Source organism: Poecilia formosa, unplaced genomic scaffold (assembly GCF_000485575.1).
Source record: "Poecilia formosa unplaced genomic scaffold, Poecilia_formosa-5.1.2 Scaffold683, whole genome shotgun sequence".
Classification (NCBI taxonomy): Eukaryota; Metazoa; Chordata; class Actinopteri; order Cyprinodontiformes; family Poeciliidae; genus Poecilia; species Poecilia formosa.
The window spans coordinates 92,616-107,754 of NW_006800622.1; the positions used below are offsets into that span (position 1 = coordinate 92,616).

General features: G+C 40.1%; 1 protein-coding gene and 1 long non-coding RNA gene across 2 annotated transcripts; one reads left to right on the forward strand and one right to left on the reverse strand.

Moving 5' to 3' along the window:
- The first annotated feature begins 283 nt into the window (after nucleotides 1-283).
- LOC107834602 (uncharacterized) lies at nucleotides 284-2,105 on the forward strand. The gene is made up of 2 exons (XR_001660406.1): nucleotides 284-853; nucleotides 1,852-2,105. It is a non-coding gene; the product is annotated as an uncharacterized LOC107834602 (long non-coding RNA).
- On the reverse strand, nucleotides 1,928-13,686 carry tbc1d15 (TBC1 domain family, member 15). The gene is made up of 17 exons (XM_007542358.2): nucleotides 13,669-13,686; nucleotides 12,966-13,067; nucleotides 11,584-11,658; nucleotides 11,349-11,496; nucleotides 10,135-10,342; nucleotides 8,524-8,626; nucleotides 7,513-7,707; nucleotides 7,307-7,435; nucleotides 6,535-6,638; nucleotides 6,215-6,309; nucleotides 5,200-5,316; nucleotides 4,657-4,757; nucleotides 4,476-4,575; nucleotides 4,281-4,378; nucleotides 3,719-3,835; nucleotides 3,531-3,617; nucleotides 1,928-2,540 (listed from the first exon to the last, which is right to left on the reverse strand). The coding sequence occupies exons 1-17, from the start codon at nucleotides 13,684-13,686 to the stop codon at nucleotides 2,373-2,375; spliced, it is 1,965 nt and encodes a 654-aa protein (XP_007542420.1). The 3' UTR covers nucleotides 1,928-2,372.
- Between the last annotated feature and the right edge of the window lie 1,453 nt (nucleotides 13,687-15,139).

Below are 15,139 nucleotides of genomic sequence, written 5' to 3' on the forward strand. Positions count from 1 at the left end.
TAATAGACTTAATTACAATTAACTTTTCACTGCGGCTAATCAGCTGTGAAAGTGATCAGGATGCTGAGAATTATTGGATGACACTTCTATGTCTTTAATTGAAAGTATCTTAATACTTGATATGTCTTCTTCAGTTTAAAAACAATATTTAAGACTTCGTTTGATTTGTAAAAGTTTAAAGCACTGCGCTGTAGAGTTAATATCAATTAAAAGTAAAAAGAAAATATGAGCTGTAAAACATGCATGTCAAATAAAATAGCAGCTTTAAGTGAGTTGACATCACTGACTTCTGTCTATAGCTCTGGATGTAAGCGGGAACCCTGTTTATATCACCGTCTCTAAACAGGAACACCGTTTATACTTCTAAACGATCTTTGGGCTGCTCTTGGTCCGATCCCTCACCTTGGACCCGTTTGCCTGGCAAACCCGACCCAAATAGAGACATGAAGCCTCTGATGGCTCCTAGGATCACTGGGACACTCAAACCACGATAAGGTGGCAGAGGGGAAAAAAACAAAGCCAGAATCAGTTCCCTTCTCTACACTTGGTCTGGTGTCCTGATTGGCTGTGGTTTCTTTGTGGAGGACGTGCATTGGCTGACATGGAAAGTTTTCTGGATCAGTTGACTTGTTGTGTCTCTGCTCTGTCTTCTCTCACCTCCAGTAGCTCGTGGCAGATGGCTGCTGGTACTGAGCCCGGTTCTGGTTCTACTGGAGGTTTGTTCCTGGTAGAGGGGAGTTCTTCCTCTCCACTGTCGCTATATGCATGTTCTGTATGAGGAACTGCTGTAAAGTCAACAACTCAACACGAGCAATTTGCTGTCGCCCCCTGCTGGTCAGATGGAGTGAATGCTGTAAGTAACGACTCCATACAATCTGCTGGGTTTTATTTGGTACCACCTTTTTAAACTACTTTAATAATCAACTGAGCTTATTGTACTGGCAATTGAAATACATATTTTATTAAAACTGAGAGTCCAGGGGAGTAAAACTGAAGAATTTTTTTTAAGTTTTCAAACTGATAGTTTTAGAAAAAAAAAGTACAGAAAAGGTTTAAAAAACAATATATATATATATATATATATATATATATATAATCAAATAGTTTTAGGGCTGTTGTAAATGGTTATTCTGACAATTAATCAAATAAAAAAAATAATGAGAAAATATAGTTGAATTCCACCATAACAGCAGTATTACCATTGGAAAGGAAATTTTAACTTCAGATATTTTATGGTTTTAGTTTCATGTATTGAGATGTAACGAGTTTAATGACTTAAAAAATCTGATGCAGTGAGTTTAAGGTGTTAATTTTTACATCCAAATGTAAAAAGTTAAAGGTGGAATTTCATCATTATGTGATATGACTTTAATTTGGATTTTTATCATACTGTGATTTAAAATGGAAATTCCTTATTGATTTATGTTTCAATGCAACAAGTTTAAGGTTGAATTTTTTATCTCCAGAAGTAATGAGTTTAATGTAGTTATTAATGTTCAAATGTAAAAAGTTTTAAGGGGTTTGAAGGTAAGTTTTTAAAAAATATCATGCATTGTACTTTTACCAAAAGATAAAGCCCAATATTACAGAGTGTGATGCCTTTTTTGGTGTTTTTAGTGTGAGTTTTTTCACACTAAACAGACTTTTCAACAGACTTTGGAAGCAGAAATTATAACGGAAACAGAAAAAAGAGAAATGGATTGAACAAATAATCAACTTCAATACTCTTTAGTAGCTTTAATAAGGGAGGCTTAGGTGAGTGTGAAGAGTCATTTTATGTAAATCATGATGACTTTATTGATCATTAAGCAGATGATGAACCTAATTGAAACCCTTAATGTCTTCCTCCAGCAGCTGCAGAAACATTTGGAACGGAGCGATCTGAGGAAGATGAGGACGAAGACGTTCATACGCAGAGACCAAAACCTTCATTGGCAGCTTTTTAATGAAAGAAAATAATGCGCTTCAGTTTGGGACAGACTGAGCAGTTTAAGGACGTCACTTTGTGCATTTGCACCTTACAAATAAAAAACAAACAAATCAATAATCGGCTGATGCGTCGATAATAAAATACTGATTAGCTGCTGTCGGCAAGAAGGACAGATTCTGAGGCAGCGTCTGATCTGCAGGCGAGCTCTGACTCAGGAAACAAATGCACACGCATGTGGCACACGTGTGAGAGTCCAGGGGAGTCCCCACCTGCTCCTGTCTGTCCTGCAGGTCAGGATTTTAAAAATATCAGGAGCAAAGAGACGATACAAGAAGTTAGAAAAATAAGATTCTGAATAATCTGCGATCCTTTGTACACCCTTCCGTTGCTCCTGGGGGCCACACGGCGCCCCCTGCTGACCTACAGTCAGTTTGTGCGTTAACTACGACGTGAAAACCCCTCTGCAGCTGTTCTGGGGTCTGTTGTCTCTGCAGTGTCCGTTAGAACAGGCGTCCTGCTGCTGGACGGGCCGAGACCCGGAGTCCGCCTGGCTGGAGACCCGGTGCTGTGTGTCGAAGCCCAGGATGGAGCTGATGGAGTGAGGCAGGTCCTGCAGAGGAGGAGCGGATCAGAATCAGAACCGGGTCCTGGTTCTGGTTAAATCCACACCAGGAGATTTAAACTGGACCATCTGAGTCTCCAACATCCGTCTCAGTTAGGGATGCTAAGAATAAATCCAGTCTTTTTCAAAGTACAGCCTCAGAAAGTTAGAAGGAAGATTAGAAAAATAGAATAAAAAACATGAATCTAATACATTTTCAAATCATAAATTTTAAGTTTTTTTAATACAAAAAATCTGTAATATGTTTTTCAAACATCATTATAAGACATTTGTTAAAATAAGTTATTGAAATGTTAGGTGCCACGCTAATCTTTCTGACCAGCTGCCAGTTAAATTTATCCAGCTGCGTTGCTCCTCAAGCTAAACTAGTGTGAAAAGAAATGAAAGAGATTAATTAAGTCACAACATAAAACGTTTTCCCTGGCATCAAAAGGTTTGGGAATCTCTTAGTTAATTGTTGATATTATGGTCAATTATTTTAAAATTAGTTCCAATCGATTAACTAATAACGTCCCCATAGACTTTCATTCAGTGTTGCAGTTTAGCCACGTTCCACAAGAGGGCGCCGCTGAGCGAAGCCATTGCCAAAGATGGCAGCGCAATCCCGGAAAGGCAAACGGTTCAGAGTCTGGTGGGTGATGAACAATTCACTTAATGCGATTCTATTTTGAAATATAAACCCTCGACAAGCTGCTTAAGCTCCACATTGTTTTATTTTTTAAAATCAAGCATATTATGAAAAACTATGTTCATACTAGAGAAAACTCAAGTTTTTAAGGAAATTGTTTATCAATTAATTAATAGACAGATGAGCTCAATGAAGTCTAGATTAATCATTTATCAGTAACTTGTATCCCTCATCTCAGTACAGAACTGATAGTTAGTAGAAACAGCCTCAGTAAACAAGTGGAGCTGAGTGGGAGTCACGTTACCGTGGTGACCAGGTTCACACCGAGGCGGTGAAAACCGAACACCCACCTTGCAGCTGCGGATCTGAAGGTAGATGCCCTCGGCTTTCTGCAGGATCTCCTCGATGTTGAGCTTCATGGAGAGCTCGTTGATGTGCTGCAACAGAAGAAACCCGATCGATAGGCGCCATTGATCTGATCCGTCATCACAAGAACCTGATCGAGCTAATCGGCTGAAGCTAATCGGCTCTGCGTTACCTTCAGGATCTCGTTGAAGCCGTAGTTCTCCTCCATGATCTTCTGCTTCTCAGAGTCCAGGATGGCACAGCAGACCAGCAGGTGGAAGTTCTGGCAGGGCAGCTCGGTCCACATGACCTGAGGATGAACAGACACGACGTCATCAGGAACCAGAACCACATACAGGAAGCAGAACTGGCTCTTACCTCACAAATACAAAGCCAAAAGAAGTACACTACAATTTCACATGATATTCAACTGTATTGCTGCTAAATTTACAGATTGTACGACGGTGTGTTAAGGCCATCCCAAATAGGAAAAAAAATCTCAGGGATATCAGTTTGAAAAGTTAAATATTTTTTACTTTACAAAAAAAGCTACAGAAGTCACTTCCATAGAGACACAGATCATATTTTTGGGGGGCTGAAAAGATTTAAATTGGGCCAATCAGACTGCAGTGAAAAAGTCGGATTTGGGTCTCATTTGGCTGCTGTGTGAACGCAGCATAAATGATGTTATTGGTTCTGAAGTCTGCAGTAAACCGGCTAGAAGAACCCTCATCGGATCCAACCTCCAGACTGACCTCCCAGAGCCGCAGGACATCGCTGAAGATCAGCTCCCTCTTGAAGCGGATCAGCAGCCAGCGGAAGCAGAAGTACAGATACCCGGACTCCTGGGACTCTGAAACACACAGAGACACGTCAGAGACACGGGTCCAACACGGGACCGTGACCAGAGCGCGACCCGACCTGACCCGAACAGACCGGCCGCTCCGTACCGAGGTAGTTCCAGAACGCCAGGTCCAGCAGCCTGAGCAGCGTGCTGAGCTGGATCAGCTGCGTCTTCATGCCCTGCATCTGCTCCTCAAAGTTCTGGTGCTGCAGCAAAAACAAACCCAACATGTCAAATTTTAATGGACCATCAAACGTGGATGGTTCTGGTTCTGGTTGGTTTCTCACCATCTGGTCCATGAAGGAGACGAAACACCAGAATGCATCGACCTCGTTCTCCATGACGAACAGGATCGGCGACAGCAGGTCGCTCATCCCCTGAACGTAACCTGGAGAAACACGGAGGGTCAGTCAAAAACCCAGAGGGAGAAACAGAACCCGGTCGGTTCTGAAGACACAGAGCAGTCAGAACAGTTTGCTGTATGCTTCACCTAACATTCAAAGTGCAATTCTATAACAAACAAGGCCACCTCGAAGGCGGGGCTAGGTCCACCGAGGCGTTCTGCACAGCTGAATGGTTGCCATGGAGATTAAAGGATTTCTCAAACATGCATGGAAGAATCAAAGCAACACTCCAGGATGTTCATCATGCAGGAATAACGTTATAACATGATGTAAAGCTCAAAAGAGTTGATTTTACATGATACTGCCCCTTTAAGGATGATTATCATCACATTTTTTAACCCCCAATGAGCCTCAATCATCTTCCTGCCAACTTTTAATGAAGGTACGAGAACACAGGAGAACCAGTGAGCGGCATGAAGCTCTCACCCAGGTCGAAGTCGTACATGCAGTAGGTCATCAGGATGTCGTGCAGCAGAGTCAGGCCCGGGTTGTTCAGACCTTCGTAGAAGCGGTTCGTTCGGTCTGTTCGGTTCACGTCTTTCTCTGCAGCAGAAAGAAAACAAACATGGAGGTCTAACACTAGCTTCAACGTCTGACCTCCATCTGGTTTCACACAGCATTTCTGCTCCCATCTCCATCAGAGGAGGAGAAACAAAAACTTAGTGGAACCGGACAGATCAGCAAGAAGAAAGGCGACATAAATGACTGCAATTCAAAATAACTATATGAAGGTGAAAAGAGCAGGATCAAAGCTTCAGCTAAACATTTGGTCATAATTTAGAGCAGCGGTGTTCAAAGTGCGGCCCGGGGGCCATTTGTGGCCCTTGAACTGATTTTGTGTGGCTCCCAACTGCAATTGATGCAGACTGACACTTTTTTAAAATTTGTAATCAGGGTAAAATTATTACCAGCATAATCTTCTTACAGTGGAAAGTGTTAAGTACAACACAAAGTATTTTATAATGACAAAGCTTTTATAATAAGTAGAGCCAAGTTTATTCTGAAACTTTACTGAAAAGGCGACTTTGATTCACCCAAATCAGCTTTAATCTAATTTAGTAAATTAAATTTAACAAGCATCTTAAAATAAAGTGATCAAATCTTGTTCTTCAAACTAAGAATAAATTTGATTACATTTTCTTTCTCTGAATATAGTAAACATGTAAAATCATTTCTAAATTTTTTAATCTATGGTGAATAACATCTCTTTCCTACAACAAAACAACTTTATTTATTTGATTTTAGTTTTTTCTTTTATTTTCTTGACCCAGAAATCTATTTTTTTAAACCAGTTAAAAAATTTGGACACTGAGCAGTGAGCTCTCTGGCGCCCCCCTCAGGTGTTTTGATGCAGATTGATTCCTACATGCGGCCTTAAAGTGACGCATTACATTTATGATGATCTAAGTGATGAAGACTGCAGAGTCCTCCTCTTCCTCACCGATCAGGCTCTTGTAGTCTCTCAGCCTGGAGTTTCTCCTCTCCTGCTCCTCACTGATGGATTTCCACTGCAGCTTCATCCTGAAGTATTCATCTCTGGGAAACACAAACATCCACCCTCAGGCTTATTACCATAACTAATTATATTGGACGATAAATTGTCCCAGTAAATATTGCGATGAACGATAACATTGTTTTTGAGACAGTTTTCAACTAATATATTCATGGCATAATATTAATGCAAGATTTTCCTCTCAAAGACAACTAAACTTTAATTTAGTAAAGAACTCTTAATGCTGTGTCTGCTTGTGTTCGTTGTACGTTTTGGTCTTCTGCAGAGACTTCCTCTCCTCCAACGTGCTCGTCCACGGATAATACCCCAACAGGAACTTCCAGGCTTCCCTCCTCACGGCGTGACACAGACCCTGCAGGTCAACACACACACACACAGCATCACATGGTCAGTAGGGTCACATGGTCAGTAGGGTCACATGGTCAGTAGGGTCACACTCTCTGGTCACATGACTCTCTCTTTCACTTTCAGAATCTGTTTACATTTAATTCACAGGTTTTATTAACAGGGTGCAGTCAGTGGCCTCATGTTTCTGCCTGAACAGGATGCATTGTGGGAAACGTAGTTCAGATGTTCCTGGAGACGCGTCGAGCAGAAAGTTTTGAACTTTTCACATGTGGATGTTAGAAATATTTTTTAGCTGCAGATTCATTCTTTGCTACAAATGACCAAACATTCACTAAAAGAATGCTATGAAAGTTAAAAATGAATGGAATTATTTTACATATTTTAATGTATTTCTAATGTTCTATAAAAAACACAAGTGGTTAAATAAAGAATCTGCAGAATGTGCCAATTTTTAAAAATTCGATTTATCAATAGATCAATAGATTAATTGGTAGAATAACAGACTATTCAATACAATAAGCAATTAATCAATAGGATAATAAAGCACTAAGATTAAACTTAGTTGCAGTCCTAATTTTCAGACAAAACTGTTATCAGTCTGCCTCCAGTTGGGGTGAAACCGTAATAATTTAATAAATCAATCGTCTTGTTGTGGATGTAACGGAGACTTGCCCCCTTAAAGATCCTCTGTCTGAGCGCGGCCTCGTTCTCTATCCTCCCCTCGGGGTCCTGGTGTTTACTCCAGTAGTCTGCCGACACCGGCTCCACCCGGCTCACCTGCGGCCTCGTGCCCAGGTCGATCTGTCAGGTCAGAGGTGATGATGTCATCACTTTGGAGGAGGAGGCATCAGCTGATGAGCTGGAGGTCGGCTCCTTACCCTGGTGATGACCTCGAAGCCCGGCTCCTCCTGCTGGTTGATCTCCAGACCTGGGATGACTTCCCCCAGCAGGTCGGCCACCTCCTCCGGGGGGCGCTGCTGCTGCTCCTCTGTCCCCCGCAGGGCGTCGTAGATGTAGTTGGTGACTTTGGAGAAGCCGCCCAGCGTCGCCACATAAGGGTCGCGCTTAAACTTCTGCAGGAGGAAAAGTAAAGTCAGGGTTATATGTACAGAACATTTCAGCAACAAGGCAGTTCAGAGCTTTGCATCATGAAAACACAACCAGTTATGAAACAAGCAATAAACATTACAGTCTGACAAAATCATCAAGCAGCTACGCGTGAAATATGTTGATCAATGTACCAGTTATTATTAATCAAAAGCAACTCTGAACAAATGGGTTTTTAGCCTGGGTTTAAAGGGAATCAGTGTTTTGATTGTTTTGTTCAATGGAGTATTAGGGCCAGGCTAAGATAAAAATAAATAAAATTACGAGAATAAAGCCATAATACTACAGGCATAAAGCTGTGATATTACAAGAATAACGTCAGAATATTGCAAGAATTAAGTCATAATATTATAGATAAGATCGGCTTCACATGTAAGAATCAGCCGATTACCAATCTCCCAAAAGTAAGGAAATCGGGGCTGATATATCGGCATCCATCGCTGTGGAAGCTCATCTTATTTCTTGTTTTAACCTGAGCTAATGGGAACATTGATATAAAATATATACCGGTAGATACTAATATAGATATTAAAAATTGAGGGTTTCCAGGATTGAACCTTGTGGTTCCCCACAAGTGACTTATGTCTGTTCCAATGAGAAGTTACCTATTGACACAAAACAAACTAAACTAATCCTAAGAGATCGATAACAACCTGATCAGAGCGATCAATCACTCTGTAGGAAAAGTGAAAACGCTTGAAAAACATGACCGCGAGGAACGATGACTGTGAAGAGGATTTGTGTGTGTGTGTGTGTGTGTGTGTGTGTGTGTGTTTTCTTACGTGAATGAGGCCAAAGTTGTTGTCGTCCAGCAGGTTCTCAAAGGACTGGGACAGAGCTTTGTTTGGAGTACTGACCAGCAGACGAGTTTCATCCTCAGGACTCCTGAAACACACACAGACCCTACGTCAGGCGCGTGTGTGTGTGTGTGTGTGTGTGTGTGTGTGTGTGTGTGTGTGTGTGTGTGTGTGTGTGTGTGTGTGTGTGTGTGTAAGAGCGTAGGCAGAGCGTCACTCCGTCACAGATCTGAATCCAAACATCCGGCACTGATCCTGCCTTTCACTGAGCTGCAGATAAGAACTTTAATAAGAGTTATCAGCTGCAGAGAGTCTCCTGCCGTAATCTGACTTCATCTCCGCCTCGGAACGTTTCATCATCGCAGAAATTAACATATAAATGACGCGATTCTCCAGACGCGCACACAGTCCATCTGTTTCTGAAAACCAGCAGAAAGCCTCCAAACTTCAGCCGGTCTGAATCAGAATCAGACGGATCAATTATCAGAGAGTAAAATCTGCAAACAGGAAGGCAAAGAGGTTCTGCATAGAGATCCATGTCGATACTGGAAATTTTGCCAAGTGTTTCGATGTGTTTGACACTCTGTGTGTCAGACAGTCTGAATGGACCAGATCATCTTTTAACAACCCAGGAAGGCCAGAAGGTTTCTATCAGAATCATTCCTTTCCACTGTCACCATGTGCTTGCTGAGTATGACGTATTGCTGCAAGTTAGTGACTAGCCTTTCCTAGTTCTTGTAAACATGTAACCAGGTCTTTATAAAAAGGAATATCTCTGCCACACTGTTAAAACAAAAAACACAAAATCCTTCACATGGGATCAGTTTCAGAAAAGTTTTTATCCATATAGACAAACACAAATACCCCAATAAGCATTGTTTTAAACATGCCAAACCCATAGGGGGCAGTGTAGCACTAAGCTGAAACCTGTCAGCCAATGATATTACTTATTTATTTATTTATTTGAGCTATTTTTAACTTTTCTGCACACAAGTCAAAAAATGAAAAAAAAAAAACAACAACAACAAAAAACACACAATCCTAAACAAAAAAATAAAAATAAAAAACAAGACAAATCTAGTACATAAATAGATAAATAAGATTTAAATTTAAAGTTCCGTCAATGGCAAAGACACAAAGTGCAGACGGAAAAAAAGTGTAGGTAGAAGCAGAAGCTCGTTATACTTTCACTTCTATAAAAAATAAAAACAACTTCCTGTTAGGAATTAAACATGGCAACAGGAAGTTCATTTGTGTGAACAGATATACTACTTATTAAAATATAAAATTATTAAAGCACATTTTATATGCGTTTTAATAATTAAAATGGCACTATGTGCCTGGAAAACACATAATACTGCCCCTCAATGAAACTCTAAAGAAACCAGGTTTATCTGAAACAGACCCATTAGTTGTGTTTGTATTAATTTTCAAAGTTTCTAATAATTAAATACCTCATCCCATTGAATCTGCTGCTGTAAAACAGCTGAGTTTGAAGTAAAATTATCTTCACTCTATCTGTAAAACAAGCCTCACTCCCCTTCAATCCCTGGATGGTTCTGTTGCTGTAAGAACCTGAACCCTGCTGCTACTTACTTTGTCAGCAGAGCGAACCTCCGCAGGCTGTCCAGGAACTCTCTGCTGCCGCCCTGGTGGAAGTGCAGCGCCGGGACGGAGCTGGAGGAGTCCTTCAGCTGCAGGATGAGAAAGGTCCAACCTTCCTCCTTCACTGTGATGGACTTGAGGTCGCTGATGTTCACAGAAAAAGCCCAGCGGCTCCGCTCATGGCTGTGATTCAAAGAGCCTGACAGACGAGACGCAGGGCTTAGAAAACACACCGCAGAATGATTTATTTAAAGATACACACACACACACACACACACACACACACACACACACACACACACACACACACACACACACACACACACACACACACACAGATTTCACTTTAACTCTTTGAAAGCCTGAAAACAAACTCAACTCCTGTTTGCTTGAAAATATTTCAAAGCTTTATTGTTTTTTTTATTTTTGTTTTTTTTATGTCATTGGAAAACTGACATGATTTCATGACTCAGCAGCTTTTCTAATCACTGGATGAAGAGGTGGGCAGCTTAATACTGATTTTTTAGGTAACTGTGTGACTGCAACTGCAAGACCCATCAATCACAGCACCACCAACACAAATATTGTTCTTGAAAAATATTCTCGGCTTCACCAAGACACTTGATGCATTAAAAGAAAGGCATTAAGTTTTTAATTTTTTTTTTTGGCTTGAGTTAGCAAATTTACTCTCGGCTATAGTAACAGGATTTGGGTCGATTTTTTCCCCAATGTTTAGCCAACGCTAAATTAAATAAAAGCTGATTTAGGTGCATCAAAGTCATCTTCTCAGTAAAAATCTCTGGATGAACGTGGTTCTAGTCATTATTAAAGCTTTGTTCAAAAAAGACAAAATACTATGTCTCATGTATAACATTTTGATTTGTAAGAAAATTATGTTGGTAATAATTTTACCCTGACTACAGATAAAGTTTCCATCAGAACTTTTTATCTGCTGGACAGGAAAATTTGAATTATTCTTGAGCTACACTCAGGGGCCACATAAAATCAGCTCAAGGGCCACAAATGATCCCTGAGCGGCACTTTGGACACCTCTGATTTAACGTTATAAATTTACATTTATCGAGACGACAATAAATCTAATTTTTTGCTCAGAAAATGTTCAAGATAAATGCCCAGCTCTAATTCCAACTGCACTGTGCCGCATTTCCTCCATCAGTCAGCTGACAAGAAGTCTCCAGACTCACTCTCTCCGTTGGTGTAGTTCTTCTTCTTGAAGGAGACGGCGTTCACCATGTCCCACTCGGTCTCGTAGCTCTGCTGCGTCTCCAGCAGCTGCCGGGTCTGGGACTTCTCTCCGGGACACTGGGCCCACTCCACCACTGAGCTGGAGTCCTGAGGAGAAACACGACACACCTGAACGTCCCCTGAAGTCACGGCACTCTAAAGGTCACTGAGGTCACAGAGCGAGAAGAGACGAACCTGTCCAGCGCACAGCATGTTGGATGGGTCCACGCTGTCCTCCAGAGGGCGATATTCCACCAGAATCTCTGCATCCTGCAGGTAGAAGAAGCAGCAGACTCATCAGCTGGCTAGGGATCATTATTTGGATCCTCATTAGCCGTTTCCATAATAATGGCTACAATTCCTGGAGTCCACATCATAAAAAACTGTTACAAAAACAGCTAAACACTTACAAACACAATGCACACTTACAATGCTAAACATGTTATAAACATAGCACAACTCATCAATGCACAATTATAACACTTATAATAAAATAAAGTTATATTAGAAACATAGCACATTTTCACCGTTCTAATAAAAATAATAAAGCAGGGATCTTTTAAAAGCTCTAGCATTTGTTTAATTTATAACAGATGAATGTAATGAGTTCCAGGTTTCCATTCCTGTAAAAATAACAATTATTGATTGAGTATGTAAAAGGAATATCACTTCTCTTAAACTCTGTGAAAATTATTGAGACAAAGAATGTTGTGATAGTATGACCTGTTTGTCTTGTGGCCATTTTTGTATATTATAAGTTCTGTCAATCTAGTTTTTCTTTTTGCAGTTGGAATATACTTAGGTGAGACTGGACGACTGGTGGTTTTTGAAATAATATTTTTGTCCTATTTTTGAATTTGTAAGATCAGGTTAAGTACATTTTTGTTTTTATCTAAGTTGTAAGAGATTTTTTTTGTAATTGTTCTGTCTATATTTTGCTAGAAATAACATATATTTTTGGAAAAATATTGGTTTTTGGATTTAGATGGCTGCAAACATACATCCAAATGTTAATGATTAAGACCCAGTTACAGTATTACCAGCTGTTTAGTGCATATTTTGTTTTTTTTTAACATTATTATGCATTTATTGTGCTGCATGGCTTTCATGTCATTCTGTACTCCCTTTGTTTTTTCCCCTCTCAATATAAGTTTCTGACTGCTTGTTGCTCAAGATACTTGAATAAGAAGATTGTCAGGTGTTTGTATTTTAAAACAGAACCGCAGAAAGTGCATTTTGCATCCCACAGTGGACTCCATTTGGATCTTTCTCTTTCCCGATCTCGGATGACTTCACCATCTTTATCCCTCAATCAACTGGCTCCGCTTAAGGATAACCTGCGGCGCCATCTGCTGGACGGCGGCCGAACTACAAAAATAAAGTCACCTAAGCGGACATTAATAGTTAGTCGATTAGAACTAATTTGAATCCCTACAGCAAATGTTAAAAGATTTAATCTTTTTTTCTGAGCAAACTAAAATCAAAGAAGACAGAGGTTGTGACCAAAAACCAATCAAAAGCGTCCACACAGATACCTCTGTGTGGAAAAAGACCAGGGGAATTTTTTTTAGTTTCACCTTCTCTATGATACGAAGGGATCCCGAAACCAGCAAATCTTGATCCGGGCTTCCTTCATCTGGGGTCGGATGGAGGAAAATCCCTTCGTGATCAAATATCACCTGCAGAAGGAAAAGTTCAGCAACTGAGAGACAGGACGGTCACCTGAAAACTCAGATCCAATCAGGAGCCACAGAACCCAGATCAGATTTAAAAAACCACGCAGGTCCGTTTTCTACGGGGGAAAACGGCGCAAACACTGATTTATGGCATAAACCAGAGTTTTTCCTGACTTTAAAATCGCATTTATGTCATTTTAAACGGGTGTAACAGACTGACTGCTCCATCTGTTGTATTTCTGGGAACTTTGCTAGCAGAACCGGGGGAGGGAACTTGGCCTGAAGCCGGGACAGCCGCTGTTTTTCTGGGCGTCAGTCTGAAGAACATCCCGTCGTCCCACCGAATCCTCCGTGTGTCCGACACCCGGAGAACCGGACCAGACTGGAGGAAAACCGGTTTGGAGTGTAGCACAGACTGTTACGGTCTCCCTAACCGTCCTCCCCGGTGCTGCCTCCCCTGCTGCGGATACCTCGGCAGCTAACTCCGCGGTCAGAGAGCGAAGGAGAAGCCCGGAGAACCCCCACGGTGCTCGACCCGATTCTAGATCAAACTCCGGTCTCGGAACAGCTGTTGAAACTCATGTTTTCCTTAATGTTTTCCTACCTTTAGCAGCTCCGCCATGTTGCTGCTCTACCGCTGACGACAACGCATCACGTGACAAGCAGCTGCCAAAACAAAACTGACAGCTCAGCTTCCTGTGACGAAAACGTAGAGCTTCCGGTAAAATTAAAAAATTAATGAAACGAAATAAGTTAAAGCAGAAATTTAAATAGAAGTACATTACAATAAAAAAGCACAACAAAATGCAATACATTTATTGAAATAGGCATGAAATGAAAGATAAAATATTTTGTAATCAGAGCCAACCCAAGATTATTTGGGGCTCTAATATGTACTTGAGGCCCCATTTTCAATTAAGCCCACCGTTAAAACATAATCTTCTTTAAAATAATGTCATTTCAGTTGTAAATAGCTTGCTTGTTTGTTTAATATGAATTCAGTAGATGATCTAAACCTCCTGTTGTGGTCAGAACAGGTGCAGCCTTAGAAAAAGGAAACACTGGAACGGCATAAAAATTTTATGAATTACACAAATAAAACTAATTTAATTATTTTGTTGGTGATTGAGGTTAGAAAATATTCTATAGACACAATTTACAAATACATAGTAGTAAAAACCTTTTTTTTATTTATTTATTTTTTGCTATTTGCTTAAGTTTGATTCAAACGTTTGGTTATTAAAATAATATCTTTCAGGTATTATATGTAGCAGTGGCTTGCCATAAGTAAATTATCAGATTTCACTCTAGTGTGCACTTTCTATTCCCCCTCACTGTAGGATAAATTACTTAAAACTGTTCCAACAGCAGTTTTTTTTTTTGGGGTCCTGAACCAAAAAGACGTTGGTTCTGTTCTACTGAAGAGATGGTTTAAACTTTTTCGCTCTTTCTGGTCCTGCTCTGCATCCATGAAGTCTTTCAATTCATCTGGGATTTGGAGTCAAAGATCAGAAAAAAATTTCAGATAAACTTCATTAAGTACAGCATTTTACTTATGAAGACAATATATATGAACCAACATATAGGATTTTCATTTTCTTTATCTTCATCTTTATTTTTATTTGTACACATTGCCTGCTTTGTGTTTAAAGATGTATCTATGTGGATGATTGAATGTTTAGTTGCTTATGGTAAAGCAAACTGACTTTTGAGAGGAGGGGTAGACTGAGATTTTTTTTCTTCAAACTACTTAAAAACTTTTGCTTATGTCAACATGTGACATGTTAATTTTAAACTGCAAATGAATGGAAAAAAAAAATCCTTATAGAACACCCAAAATAGATTTATCTGTTAAACTATAAACTTCACTTTAGAGGTATTAGATTTATTTCCTTCTATTTTTAGTCATATGTTGTCATTGTTCAGCAGAGATTTGTCTTCATGATGGGTTAGATGATCATCGTCTTCATCAGGAGTCTTCTGGTGTCTTTAATCAGAGCCCACATTAAATATAACATGGATTAGCCTTTACTTTATAAACATTTAATTTTATAGTGTGATGTTATCTTGATATT

What these genes read in the sequence shown, in the direction of transcription:
- tbc1d15 (XM_007542358.2), bottom strand. An exon ending in GCTTCGAGGTCATCACCAGG is followed by an intron (nt 7,436 to 7,512) that starts GTAAGGAGCCGA and finishes CTGACCTGACAG; the next exon opens with ATCGACCTGGGCACGAGGCC. An exon ending in ATGTCCTGCGGCTCTGGGAG is followed by an intron (nt 3,836 to 4,280) that starts GTCAGTCTGGAG and finishes GTTCATCCTCAG; the next exon opens with GTCATGTGGACCGAGCTGCC.